This window comes from Sinocyclocheilus rhinocerous, unplaced genomic scaffold (genome assembly GCF_001515625.1).
Source record: "Sinocyclocheilus rhinocerous isolate Xijiao unplaced genomic scaffold, SAMN03320098_v1.1 scaffold428, whole genome shotgun sequence".
Taxonomy (NCBI): Eukaryota; Metazoa; Chordata; class Actinopteri; order Cypriniformes; family Cyprinidae; genus Sinocyclocheilus; species Sinocyclocheilus rhinocerous.
Window position 1 is genome coordinate 229,897 of NW_015664017.1, and position 14,848 is coordinate 244,744.

The following is a 14,848-nucleotide window of genomic DNA, read 5'->3' on the forward strand; positions in this document are numbered from 1 at the left end:
TATATATATATATATGTGTGTGTAATGGACTCATGACTATAACAAAGATATAAATCAGGACAGCACTAAAATAGTATTTTGAGGAGAAGCACACGTTTCCCATCTTTCTACTGAAAGCAAACTTTGAAATATTCTCACAAAATAGGCTGTAGTAAAGGAGGGTTTAAATTCCTTCCATTTACATATGTAAATGTGATATTTCCCCACCAAAATTACCATGTTCAGTCAGAAAACAGGGAATTCAATATATTCTTAAAAACAGTGTATTTTCTAAAACTAAGGGATAAATATTATTATTTTTTTACTGAAAGATAATGAAAAGCTTCCACCCAAAAAATCGAGGTAAAATCGCAGCAGTAAAAAGGGTGTTAAATGTTCCAGGAAATGAGAACAAACTGAAATCTCTTCTGTATAAATTCCCGTGGATACATCCTAAAAAGTCTTTTTAACCTTTGGGACAATGGGGTATGTCAGATAGAGAGTGAAAGAAACCTCAACACTGCCAAAGCTATAGCACTGAAAATCACCAACATGCTTACAAACTCTGTAAATGAATGTTTTTACACTTTTTTTCAAATAAGCTAATTTACTGCCAAAAAGCCCTTAACTGTCTTTTTTGATCAATTTATGGATCCTTGAATTAAAGTATTTCATTTCTTATAATCGTAATGACCCCAAACACTTGAATGGTACTGTAAATATAATTAGGCCTATCATCATTAAAAACACAAAATAACAATCAATTTGAATCAAATTATTTTTTATGTTCCATAAGCGCCACCTGCTGTCAGAGAGTGAAACTGCATCTCATTCAGCCTGTCTGCTGGTTTTGTTTCATGCAGATGTTTTATGTAACATAATTTCACAAAGCTAAAGTCTGAACATTCTGTTTTTGCTTCAATTTTTAGAAATTATTCAGTCTAATTTAAAGAGCACAGGCAAAGCTTTAGATTGTTTATATGAAGAGATTTATTTTATTTATTATTTATTTGATTTGGGATTTGTTTTAAAATTTCAATTTAGTTTTGACATATTTCAATTTTTACAAAGAAATGTGCAGCATTTTGTCTGAGAAATAATAAACGGACACCTTTTCTTTTATAATTATTAAATCTCATTTTGTTAAAAAAAATTGTGAGAAAATCGTATTGTTAAATCAGTATCATAAATCGTATCGCATCGTGAGTTGAGTGAATTGTTACACCCCTAGTGTTTATCTGTAGTTTATAATAAGGCATAAAGTTAACTGAGTATTATAACAGCTGTAGACTTTAATTTCATATGGGATTTTTAGGATTTTATCAAACACATTAAAAGCAAATGCATATAAAATCAAAACAACAAACAAAAATAATATAGAAAAGTTTAATTTTATTAATTTATGCTGCATAACAGTATGTCAGCCTTACAGCTCTGAAAGTACTCAAATCTTTCTGTACTGTTGTGCAATTCACAGAATTAGAACAGTGAGTTTTATATAGCATCTGAAATATATTGATTTGAATTTGATCATTAGTTGGTTTGTTGTTCTCTCTCATTCTTTGGTGGCATAGAAAAGCCCCCAGCGTTGGTCTCCAGTCTCACAGCGCTGCAGTTTTTTTGTCCATCCATTTACAACGGCATCATAGTCTTCCTGAGAGAACTCCTGTGGAGACAGAGATTACAAGAGATTTCACAGTATACGTGTGCAACATTTTAGAAGCTGTTTCCTTTCCAACAATATTCATACAAACTTTAAAGGAATAGTTCACCTAAAAAAATGAAATGTTCTGAAAATGTACTCACCCTCAGGCTAACAAACATGCCGATGAGTTTGTTTGTTCATAGGAACAGATTTAGAGAAATGTAGCATTACATCACTTTCTCACCAATGGATCCTCTGCAGTGAATGGGTGCCGTCAGAATGAGAGTCCAAACAGCTGATAAAAACATCACAATAATCCACAAGTAATCACTATGATTTTATGAGGTCTGTACTTGTCCATATCTCTGAGGTGTGTAGAGTATATATCCCCGCTGATTAACGTAATCCTGAAACGCGGGAGACCAAGGCTTCTCTCCACAGCAGTAGTCACTGATAAGAAGTTTCCCACCCGGCTTCAGCCATGACTGAAACACACATGCATATACACATTAAAAGAAAAGTGTACTCCAAAATGCATTCTTTCATCATGTACTTCTACGACAATACCTACGTTGTCCACTAGAGGGCAGAAAACGCACATTCATTTTGACCTGTGCTCTTATTTCCTGAGAATTATTCTCCATGTCAGCATTTGCTTACTGTACATCATTGCATTTGCCTATTTGGATTGCATCCTCAATAGTTCAATACAAAAGCAAAGGCTTGTTTTTATAAGCCATACATAATGTGTAATCTCATTTGAGTCTTAGTAAAAAATAAAGAAGGATCAAGGTGATATTAACTGTTAAAACCACAATCACTTACACGCATATGTTCACTGGAACACCTGCTTCCCACTGACAGTATATTTACACCTACAGCACCCAGATAATCATTTGTATATCCTCACACACACACACACACACACACACACACACACACAACCCTTATGCACACACACAAATATACAGTATGCTACTTCTGTAACATATTAAGTGACAGTCATGAAAATATACACACATGCAGGTGTTTATGTGTAAACACTCACATAAAACTTTCTGAAGAGGTCAAGTTTGTCCCTGATGTGCAGAATTGTGTCTCTGCTGTAAACCACATCAAAGGTGCTGTCAGGAAACTTTCTTTTTGTGGCATCTGACACCTCAAACTGCACCTGCAGAGGGAGGTCAGACAGTTACTCTACCATCAGGGAGTGCAGAGCACACTCAAAGCTTTCCCAGAATGCGGCTCTGTTCATTCTCAAAGCTATCCACCTTATTCTTCCCGTAAGAGTGGGCGCGGCCATTTGTAATTTTTATGGGTCTGGCTTCCGGTGTCATCTGCGTCCAGCTATTTTTAGCTGTACAAAACAGCTCGTTTTGCTGCTTGATATTGCAAATTGATGTGTCTTACTATATTATTTTAATGTAAGCCAATCATCTTAATTATGAACACACTGGTTTGTAGTGTAAAAAAGTTTTACCGTTGCACATTGTTATTATTCTTGTTATTTCCCTATAGCGGCTAATGAACCGGAAGTCTCTCCCATAGGCTTACTTCTGTGTTGAAGAATAAGGTGGATACAAATTTAGAATGTATGTACTCTTTTTATTTCATGTAATACTATTTACCATTTTAAAAGAGATTTTTATATTTCCTGTGGAAAAACTTGGTGTCAAGATGCTAGGAGGTTGCAATGCAGTTGCTAGGTTGTTATTGGTGGCAGCTATGGTGTTATGGGTGGTTACCAGGGTGTTGCTACGTAGTAACAACCTAGTTGTAATAGGTGGTTACCAGAGTGTTGTGTGTGGTTACCAGGGTGTTGCTATGCAGTTGCTATGTTGTTATAGGTGGGTGCCAGGGTGTTGCTATGCAGTTGTGAAGCTACTAGTTTGTTCCACTTTGCTATGTAGATACTAGGGTTTTCTGGGTGGTTGTCAGGGTGTTGCTATGCAGATGATAGACTGATATAGTTGGTTGCCATGGTGCTGTGGACAATTACCAGGGTGTTGATACATGGTTGCTAGGTTGTTGTAGGTGGTTGCTCGGGTGTTGTGGGTGGATGCCAAGGTACTGCTATGCAGTTGTGAAGCTGTAGTTTGTTGTAATTTGCTATGTAGTTGCTAGGGTTTTCTGGATGGTTGTCAGGGTGTTGCTATGCAGATGCTAGCTTGATATAAGTGTTTGTTATTGTGCTATAGGTGCTTACCAGGGTGTTGCTATACTGTTGCTAGATTGTTATAGGTGGTTTCTAGGGTGTTGCTATGTGGTTACTAAGCTGTTCTGAGTAGTTTGATGGGTTTTGCTATGTGGTTGCCATCACTTTCTCACCAATGGATCCTCTGCAGTGAATGGGTGCCGTCAGAATGAGAGTCCAAACAGCTGATAAAAACATCACAATAATCCACAAGTAATCCACACCACTCCAGTCCATCAATTAACATCTTGTGAAGTTAAAAGCTGCATGTATGTAAGAAACAAATCCATCATTAAGACATTTTTAACTTTAAACTGTTGCTTCTGGATAAAATATGTGTCCTCTCGTCATAATATTACTTGTGGATTATTGTGATGTTTTTATCAGCTGTTTGGACTCTCATTCTGACGGCACCCATTCACTGCAGACGATCCATTGGTGAGCAAGTGATGGAATGCTACATTTCTCTAAATCTGTTTCCATGAACAAACTCATCTACATCTTGAATGGCATGAGGGTGAGTGCATTTGCATTTTTGGGTGAACTATTCCTAAATGAAAGTGAAACATGTTTTCAGTGTCTGCAAATGTGGCTTAAATAAAAAGGAGGGGAAAAACGGGAAAATGATTTCCTCCAACAGCATGCAAATGTGTGGTTGTAAATGTAATGTAGATGTTGCACATAAGTGTGTGTTAACCTGTATAAACTCCTCTTTCATCTCCCCAGCTCTCTGCAGTTCAGCCTTTATGACCTGAATAAATTGCTCTGTTCTGTCTTCAGCGCGAACATTACTGAATCCCACCTCGCTCAGGAACTGAAAAACACACACAAACACACTCAGCATAAACAAGCTGTTTGTTCCTATGCCAGCTTTTTGGCATATGCAGCACTGTAGTGACCGATATCAGCATTACATAACAGATCAATACTAAATCTCAGTCCAAACAAGCTTTAATAGTACACTATGATTTTATGAGGTCTGTACTTGTCCATATCTCTGAGGTGTGTAGAGTATATATCCCCGCTGATTAACGTAATCCTGAAACGCGGGAGACCAAGGCTTCTCTCCACAGCAGTAGTCACTGATAAGAAGTTTCCCACCCGGCTTCAGCCATGACTGAAACACACATGCATATACACATTAAAAGAAAAGTGTACTCCAAAATGCATTCTTTCATCATGTACTTCTACGACAATACCTACGTTGTCCACTAGAGGGCAGAAAACGCACATTCATTTTGACCTGTGCTCTTATTTCCTGAGAATTATTCTCCATGTCAGCATTTGCTTACTGTACATCATTGCATTTGCCTATTTGGATTGCATCCTCAATAGTTCAATACAAAAGCAAAGGCTTGTTTTTATAAGCCATACATAATGTGTAATCTCATTTGAGTCTTAGTAAAAAATAAAGAAGGATCAAGGTGATATTAACTGTTAAAACCACAATCACTTACACGCATATGTTCACTGGAACACCTGCTTCCCACTGACAGTATATTTACACCTACAGCACCCAGATAATCATTTGTATATCCTCACACACACACACACACACACACACACACACACACAACCCTTATGCACACACACAAATATACAGTATGCTACTTCTGTAACATATTAAGTGACAGTCATGAAAATATACACACATGCAGGTGTTTATGTGTAAACACTCACATAAAACTTTCTGAAGAGGTCAAGTTTGTCCCTGATGTGCAGAATTGTGTCTCTGCTGTAAACCACATCAAAGGTGCTGTCAGGAAACTTTCTTTTTGTGGCATCTGACACCTCAAACTGCACCTGCAGAGGGAGGTCAGACAGTTACTCTACTATCAGGGAGTGCAGAGCACACTCAAAGCTTTCCCAGAATGCAGCTCTGTTCATTCTCAAAGCTATCCACCTTATTCTTCCCGTAAGAGTGGGCGCGGCCATTTGTAATTTTTATGGGTCTGGCTTCCGGTGTCATCTGCGTCCAGCTATTTTTAGCTGTACAAAACAGCTCGTTTTGCTGCTTGATACTGCAAATTGGTCAGTCTTACCTTTTTATTTTAATGTATTATCTTTATTATGAACACACTGGTTTGTAGTGTAAAAAAGTTTTACCGTTGCACATTGTTATTATTCTTGTTATTTCCCTATAGCGGCTAATGAACCGGAAGTCTCTCCCATAGGCTTACTTCTGTGTTGAAGAATAAGGTGGATACAAATTTAGAATGTATGTACTCTTTTTATTTCATGTAATACTATTTACCATTTTAAAAGAGATTTTTATATTTCCTGTGGAAAAACTTGGTGTCAAGATGCTAGGAGGTTGCAATGCAGTTGCTAGGTTGTTATTGGTGGCAGCTATGGTGTTATGGGTGGTTACCAGGGTGTTGCTACGTAGTAACAACCTAGTTGTAATAGGTGGTTACCAGAGTGTTGTGTGTGGTTACCAGGGTGTTGCTATGCAGTTGCTATGTTGTTATAGGTGGGTGCCAGGGTGTTGCTATGCAGTTGTGAAGCTACTAGTTTGTTCCACTTTGCTATGTAGATACTAGGGTTTTCTGGGTGGTTGTCAGGGTGTTGCTATGCAGATGATAGACTGATATAGTTGGTTGCCATGGTGCTGTGGACAATTACCAGGGTGTTGATACATGGTTGCTAGGTTGTTGTAGGTGGTTGCTCGGGTGTTGTGGGTGGATGCCAAGGTACTGCTATGCAGTTGTGAAGCTGTAGTTTGTTGTAATTTGCTATGTAGTTGCTAGGGTTTTCTGGATGGTTGTCAGGGTGTTGCTATGCAGATGCTAGCTTGATATAAGTGTTTGTTATTGTGCTATAGGTGCTTACCAGGGTGTTGCTATACTGTTGCTAGATTGTTATAGGTGGTTTCTAGGGTGTTGCTATGTGGTTACTAAGCTGTTCTGAGTAGTTTGATGGGTTTTGCTATGTGGTTGCCAGGGTGTTGCTATGCAGTTACTAGGTTGTTATAGGTGGTTAATAGCGTGTTGTGGGCAGTTGCCAGGGTCTTGCTATACAGTTGAAATGCTGTTCTGAGTAGTGTGTGATTTGCTTTGGGGTTGCTATAGTGATCTGTGTGGTTGCCAGGGTGTTACTATACAGTTGGTAAGCTGTTCTGAGTAGTGTGTGATTTGCTTTGGGGTTGCTATAGTGATCTGTATGGTTGCCAGGGTGTTACTATACAGTTGGTAAGCTGTTCTGAGTAGTGTGTGATTTGCTACGAGGTTGATAACACTGAGAATGCAGAGAGCAGTAGTTTTCCACTGCTGTGCCATGAGCCAAAAATGAGGAATATGCAATGATATTTTACTGCAAACACTTTAGTCTGCTAGACAGTTTTGGTACTTTCTTTGTTTGCCACTTGATATCCAAAGTAAAATCTGAGTCATGACGCAATACTAATTCAGTGACCTTTCTGAAAGTTACATAGTTTCTCCAATAGGTGGCGCAATCCCGCCATGCTATGCTAGAGGAACGACTCATACTTGCCTTAAGCACCACAAGGGGCCCAGAGGGACCAAGTAATTTGCAGGGAAAGCCCCGCAGGAGGCAATAGGGCTAAACTCGCAGAGGTCAGCCCAGCCATAAGTAAACGTTCCAAGAAAAAAAAAAACCCTACAGCCTCGGCACTCGGTGAGGGCCAAGAGCGTAGGGTGGCAAAGCATAAGTACTGGTTTGCCCTAAGGCAAGACTGAGCCCAGAAATGCGGACGTCCAGATTATAGAACCTGGCAAATGTGGACGGCGAGGCCCAGCCAGCCACCGCACAGATCTCTGCAATGGACACACCGCTAGACCAAGCCCAAGACGAGGCCATACCTCTAGTCAAATGGGCTCTTACTCCCATGGGGCAGTGTAGGCCAAAAGAGGAGTATGCTAGCTCAATAGCGTCAACTATCCATCTGGAGAGTCTCTGCTTAGTGACCGGAAACCCCTTGGTGCGGCCACCAAAGCATATAAAGAGTTGTTCCGACTGCCTGATTGGGGCGGAATGCTTGATATAGATCCTTAATGTCCTGACGGGGCAGAGTAAATTCAACTCCTGGTCATCCTCCGAGGGAGGAAGTGTCGATAGAGTTATCACCTGGGCTCTGAACGTAGTGGAGAGCACCTTAGGTATGTACCTGAGCCTTGGTTTCAGGACGACCTTAGAGTTGTTGGGCCCGAATTCAAGGCAAGAGGGGCTCACAGAGAGCGCCTGCAGATCTTCCATCCGCTTTAACGATGCTAACGCCAGTAGCAGAACATTTTTTAGCGTCAAGGAACGAACGTCAATGGATTGTAGCAGCTCAAGGTGGGGGGGGCCCTCAGCACTGTGGACAGATCCCATGTAGGGACTGTGGCGGGGCGAGGCGGGTTAAGCCTTCTAGACCCCTTTAAGAAGCGAACAACCAGGTTGTTCCTGCCCACCGATTGGCCGGCTACAGGAGCGTGATAGGCTGCTATGGCTGCTACATAGACCTTGAGCGTGGAAGGGGAACGGCCCTTGTCAAACAGCTCTTGCAGGAAGGACAATATCCGAGATATGTCACAGGAAGCTGGGTCTTTGCCGCGGGTCGTGCACCAGATGGAGAAGACCAACTATTTAAGGGCGTAGAGGCATCTCGTGGACGGTGCTCTAGCCTGAGAGATTGTATTTAATACGCTCTCGGGGAGGTCTGCAGGCTCCCATCGAGAGGCCAGAGGTGCAGAGCCCACAGCTCGGGCTGGGGGTGCCATATCGTTCTGTTCGCTTGAGAAAGGAGGTCTTGTCTCAGGGGAATGGGCCATGGAGCTGCTACAAGCAGCTGGGACAGCTCTGCGAACCAGTGTTGGTTCCTCCAGAGCGGGACTACCAACAGAACCCTGTGCACTTGCTCCCTGATTCGCCTGATTACCTGCGGGATCAGGGCTATCGGGGGAAAATCGTAAAGGAGTGCATCCTCAGCATGGGATTTCCCCAGGCACTCGCCGTGACCATCAGAGGCATGTAGGGAAGCCCTGCACGAGCGACAGAAACGGGACAGCATTTGAAACAATGCCACGTAATTTGCTCTTTTAAATTCGCTCTTTTAGAGATCGCCGGATGGTGGCAGGGGATCCAAAAGACCGGTGCTGCGTGCGCTGAAGGCGGCTGCGAGAGCGGCAAATTCAGCCGAGCAGAGGGGGTCTTGATCCGCTGCGAGGCGTTTCTACGGCGAAAGATTCAAGTATCATAGTCTCAGCGAAGATCGTCATCGTCGCTAAAGGAGAAGAAATCTGAGAATCCTATGGCGACATGCCCGCTTATATAGCCAGATGGCCCCGCCCATATTGGCAGGCTCTGGCAGGCTTCATCGCCATAGGCTTGTGCAGCTCCGCTGCCAAGCCATTGGTTCATTTTTATTTCACTGCACAAACCAATGGTCGTGCAGTTACACTGCGTTATTAAAAAAGGCTTCAGTCATCGGAGAAAAAGGAGTTTTCCCCATAGCGTCCGGGCTCTGGCAGGCTTCATCGCCATAGGCTTGTGCAGCTCCGCTGCCAAGCCATTGGTTCATTTTTATTTCACTGCACAAACCAGTGGTCGTGCAGTTACACTGCGTTATTAAAAAAGGCTTCAGTCATCGGAGAAAAAGGAGTTTTCCCCATAGCGTCTTAGCAGACGCACGAGTGAAGTATCAATAGGGAACCCTATGCATTCAGGAACTAAATAAGTGGCCATCTTTACAAAGGAGCCAATTAATCATTTATTCAACAGATTCGAGCAAAAATGTGTTTTCATTCATGAAAAAAACAAGCGGCTGTCTTAACAAATGAGTCCCTGAATCATTCATTTAACTGTGATTCGTTCTAAAATGCTGATTTATTTTGAAACAAAACAAGCTGCTGTCTTTATAAATGAGTTATTGAATCATTGATCATTCATCAATTGAACAGATTCGTTCAAAAATACATACTCACCGGGAACCAAACAAGTGGCTGTTTTTATGAACGAATTTTTGCATCATTCATTCAACTTATTCATAATAAAAACATCTATTCATTCAGAATGGAAACAATTAAGTGACTAAGTCATTCATTCAACGATTCATATAAAACAATTCAATGAACGATTCAGGACCAAATATTGCTCGGTTTTGCAACGGTTCTGCTGTATCGTTGTTTGGAACTATTTTCGTTGGCAGAGCAAAGCCAACAAACAAAGTAAATGGTAATAGTGTATCTAAATAAATATACTTCACTCACAATTAACATGTTGTTCACTGAACTACTGACTGAGCTGTAATATTATTATATAGCCTTATAACTTATATTCATACACTCTCAGAAAGCTATCACTTGGGAGTGCCTTTTTAAAAAGTACTAATATGTACCATTTAGGAATTAATATACCTTTAAGGTACTAATATGCATCTCTGAGGGGTAAATAAGGTACAGAAGGGAAACTTTTGAAAAAGTAGGTTGTATTTAATAATAATAATAATAATAATAATAATAATTATTATTATTATTATTATATTATAATTATTGCTTGATTTTCTTTCTTTCTTTCTTACTAACTTATATTCTTTCTTTCTTTTTTATTATTATTTTTTTTAAATTTACATCACATGGCACCTCTGAAGATGTACGACCCTATGTATTCTGCATCCCTGACCTTGGTCGTGCTGATTCCGCCTGTACTGACGTATCCTGATCCGAACATCTTCTCGTAACGTAAGATTCCTCTTCTGGTGTACTGCTGGTTATCTAGAAACTCCTGGAACGTGGAAAAGCCGCCTTGATGCTGCTGAACCACATCACGACGAACTTTCTGCATGAGCCAGCACAACTGGTTCTGGTTGTTCTTCACCTAAGACAAAACACTTTCAGTTCAATTTTTTATACAGAGTTCATGTCCTTAGAATAGTTTGCTGACTGACTGGTTTACCTTCACATAGGTCTGAACTGTCTTATTGACCACCATGTCAAACCCGTAGCATTTCTTCTCCGTCTTCTCTGATTCGTCCTGCAGGACTGACGTCATCAGGTGGTTGTAGTAAGCAGGACTTCTGTAGAGTGTGGGGTTAAAATCCCGCTTGCAGTCACCTGTGGATGTCAAAAAGACAAACATTAAAATCTATAGAAAAACTTAAAACTTCTATAATATTAAAATCATCTTCATTATGCTACTTTAAAGCTGTAATGAAAGCAATAATTAAAGCATGGTGATCAGTGCATGCTATAGGGTTATAACTGTAACTCACATAAAATATAAAACAGCTTTACACTTATTTTATTTCAGCTAGTTGCCAAGGCAACATTTCTCATATTCATTTAGTTTATCCTGATGTACTAAAATAACTGAAACTAAAGCTGAAATAAAATAATATTTAATATTTAAAACAAAACAAAAACTAATACACACACAACAAATTAACTTTAATAAAACTAAAAAAATGTTTTTCTAAAAGAAAAACAAAAACAACATATTTATATAAAATATAAAAACAAATTCAAAATATTAATAAAAATATAATAGCATCTCAATTATACTAATATAACACCACTATACGAAGGAAAAATATATATTTGTTCTTGTAACTGTTAAAAAATGCTATAACTTCTTGTGTCTCTAATTTTTTTTTTCCAATGATGAAATAAATCATGTCCAGCCCTACATTTTTGTGTTCAATAACCTGTTTCAGGCTCCAATAATGCTAATAATAATAATGAACCATGTTTAAAGTGTTCATAATTTATTTGCATAACTATATTTTCTAGCAATACAGGTGCATCTCAATAAGTTAGAATGTCGTGGAAAAGTTCATTTATTTCAGTAATTCAACTCAAATTGTGAAACTCGTGTATTAAATAAATTCAATGCACACAGACTGAAGTAGTTTAAGTCTTTGGTTCTTTTAATTGTGATGATTTTGGCTCACATTTAACAAAAACCCACCAATACACTATCTCAACAAATTAGAATATGCTGACATGCCAATCAGCTAATCAACTCAAAACACCCGCAAAGGTTTCCTGAGCCTTCAAAATAGTCTCTCAGCTTAAACTACTTCAGTCTGTGTGCACTGAATTTATTTAATACATGAGTTTCACAATTTGAGTTGAATTACTGAAATAAATGAACTTTTCCACGACATTCTAATTTATTGAGATGCACCTGTACATGTTTGTGACAGTAAGTGCTTATTCATTTAGATTTTTATCACATTGTTTTGTCACCAATCAGAAAACAAGATGACAGTATCATTTGTGAAAATAGAAAATAAAGAAATCATTGCCATTAAGTGTCAAATTATAGGGCATTGTTTCTCTAACCTGACTGGTGAAAGCAGGACTCTCTGAAGAACAGGTAGCCACCTGGGCGGAGCCACATGAGGAGCTTCTCAGCCAATGATTTCAGCTCCTGATCACTCAGATACATCAACAGCCAATTAGAGAAGACCACATCAAAACTGAAACAGAAAGTGCCAGAGAGATGAAGTGGAAGATGGAGAAAGACATCAAATGAGATGGGATGTACCTTCTCATATCTTTTTATACCCCATGAAATTAAAATTGAATAATAATCTAAAGTACCTTTTTCTGCTATAAAGAAACTTTTGTGGAATGGAACGATTCCATGGGTGTTAAATGTTCTTCATGGAACCATCAATGCCAATAAAGCAGTTTTAAAGTATATTCAAGACTGAAGCTGTGAGCTCTTGTACACTAACACTTTACATACTGTATACACAATTTAATTTATTTTCTAGGAAAATAGACCAAAAATACTGATGACTCCTTAGGGGTGTAGCCAAAAGTTTGTCCAATCAATGCTTTCTAAAATTAGAATCACAGCAATGGCACTCTTAACTTATCTGCCTAGAAAACCTTTAAAAAAATCAGTCTTCATCTATTTCATGACGCTTCAGCTTGTGAAAGTCTCAGAGAACCTGACACCTTGTACGTCTGGAGACTAGTTTGCAGTTCTGGAAAATAGTGGCACTGGAGAATAAAGGGTTCCTGATGGTTTCATTCATGGTTTAACACCTAATTCTTCATCTTAATTCTTAATGTCTTTTGCCTTTAATATCTTTTCATCTCAAACTGTTTTTTGTGACTCTGCTTAATAATTATACATATCTGAATATGTACCCCTGGACCACAAAACTAGTCTTAAGTCGCTTGGGTATATTTTTAGCAATAGCCAAAAATACATTGTATGGGTCAAAATTATTGATTTTTCTTTTATGCCAAAAATCATTAGGATATTAAGTAAAGATCATGTTCCAAGATATTTAGTAAATTTCTTACTGTAAATATTTTAAAACTTAATTTTTGATTAGTAATATGCTTTGCTAAGAACACCATTTGGACAATTTTAAAGGCGATTTTCTCAATATTTTGATTTTTTTTGCAACCTCAGATTGACCCTTATGACTGGTTTTGTGGTCCATGGTCACATATAAGACTTTTTCACTGCGCTCTTTAACAATTATATATCGCAAATAAATTATTATATACAAAATTAATAGTAGTTATTAAGATTGATATGGTTTGGAATTGGTCAAATGTGCTTGGAAAAAAATATGATCAGAATGTTGGCTGGCATAATAATTCTGCTCACACTGTAGCTGTGTGTATAGGATTGAATATATTGATGTTTTCTCTCACCTGTGTTTAGGGAAGTCCAGCTTTGTGACATCAGCTTGGATGAACTCAGTGTTGCCCAGGTGACTGTTGTCCTTTCTGTTCTTTTCCACAAACTTCTCCATGAAGTCCACAGCGGTCACGTGACGGGCCTTGCCAATGAGGTGACGTGTGTACCGACTGAAAAGAGCAAAGGTCATGATAACAATGTAGCAAATAAACCATGCTTAAAAGCTCAGTACTGGACAAGAAACAGTGAAGGCTTTTTTAGAACTTTCAAGATGTTTTACATTGTGAATTTTTTTTTTACTATTAAGTACAATTTCCAGCATTCCTGCAGTTCTGTGAAAAATAATGATAGGACTTATATTTTTACTGTAAAAAAATGTTTGCCTAATTTTTCTTTAAAACTTAAGCATTGTTACTGCCTCATTTTTCAAAGTATATTAAAAATTGGCTGTCATTTCAACTCATTTTTAAAAATCCTGTCTTGTTGCATCTGCAAAAAAAAGGACGTTGAAATTGGTTCAGTTGTTTCGATGAGTTCAAGTAATAGAAAAACATATGTTGCCGTGACTTATTGATCTCATCATTTTTTACATTGTTGTTTGTATATATCTTTGATATCTTGTAAAAAATATAAAGTTTTCATACATTATGGTAGTTTTTGTTGTGATGCCTTCAGTTTATGATGATTCGATTTCTAATATGAAAACTATCCTATTAATGAGAATCTAATGAGGATCACAAGTGCATTGGAAATAATGAGAATGACAGAAAAAGCCCTCAAGTAAAACATCTGGATGCATCACGGTAATTAAATTTGGGACAGTCTGTCATGAAAATAATGTTACATCATAAAAACAGGTCTCATTTTCTTTATGCAAAACATTAACAGCTATTTTGATTTCAAGGTGAAATATGACTTGGACTTGATCGTATGGTTAACCCAAACATCAGAAATGTGCAGGTCTCATCGGAATCCAAAGTCAAAGACAATGCCATTACTGACCCAATTCCAGCACCAAGTTCCAGTACATCAGAAGCAGCCAGAGAAGGGAGCAGGGAGAGAATCTCTGGCAGCTCGTGTTGGGTCAGTTCCTGAGCGTTTGAATCCAGCATCATCTCCTCTACTGTTGCGAACTTGGAATGTTCCTTCCAGAACTTCGTCATCATGTTCCTCTCGGTTTCTATGGAGACAAACCCCATCAGGGAAGGACACTGAGGATATTTCTATTTCTATATATTTTCTATTCATGGATACCTTTACAAAAATGGACTAAACTCTTAAAAATAAAGGTTCCAAAAGGGTTATTTTTTCACAGCAATGCCACAGAAGATCCATTTTGGGTTTCCCAAAGAACTTTGCTTGCGCACGCACACACACACACACACACACACACACACACACACACACACACACGGGTTAAATCC

General features: G+C 38.7%; 1 protein-coding gene and 1 long non-coding RNA gene across 2 annotated transcripts in view; one reads left to right on the top strand and one right to left on the bottom strand.

Annotated features, from left to right (window-relative positions):
• Positions 1 to 1,368: 1,368 nt before the first annotated feature.
• The window catches only part of LOC107729321 (phosphoethanolamine N-methyltransferase 3-like), a 14,119-nt gene continuing 639 nt past the window's right edge, over positions 1,369 to 14,848 (bottom strand). Inside the window, exons 2-13 of the mRNA XM_016539783.1 lie at positions 14,427 to 14,604; positions 13,439 to 13,594; positions 12,101 to 12,237; positions 10,713 to 10,870; positions 10,393 to 10,634; positions 8,698 to 8,800; positions 8,135 to 8,401; positions 7,441 to 8,036; positions 5,499 to 5,643; positions 4,804 to 4,935; positions 4,516 to 4,632; positions 1,369 to 1,645 (exon numbers count right to left, since the gene is read on the bottom strand). Coding sequence (XP_016395269.1) covers positions 1,535 to 1,645; positions 4,516 to 4,632; positions 4,804 to 4,935; positions 5,499 to 5,643; positions 7,441 to 8,036; positions 8,135 to 8,401; positions 8,698 to 8,800; positions 10,393 to 10,634; positions 10,713 to 10,870; positions 12,101 to 12,237; positions 13,439 to 13,594; positions 14,427 to 14,604 — 2,342 coding nt within the window. The 3' untranslated portion in view covers positions 1,369 to 1,534. The remainder of the gene's footprint in view (positions 1,646 to 4,515; positions 4,633 to 4,803; positions 4,936 to 5,498; positions 5,644 to 7,440; positions 8,037 to 8,134; positions 8,402 to 8,697; positions 8,801 to 10,392; positions 10,635 to 10,712; positions 10,871 to 12,100; positions 12,238 to 13,438; positions 13,595 to 14,426; positions 14,605 to 14,848) is intronic.
• On the top strand, positions 13,913 to 14,364 carry LOC107729331 (uncharacterized). Its single transcript, XR_001638566.1, has 2 exons — positions 13,913 to 14,227; positions 14,329 to 14,364. It is a non-coding gene; the product is annotated as an uncharacterized LOC107729331 (long non-coding RNA).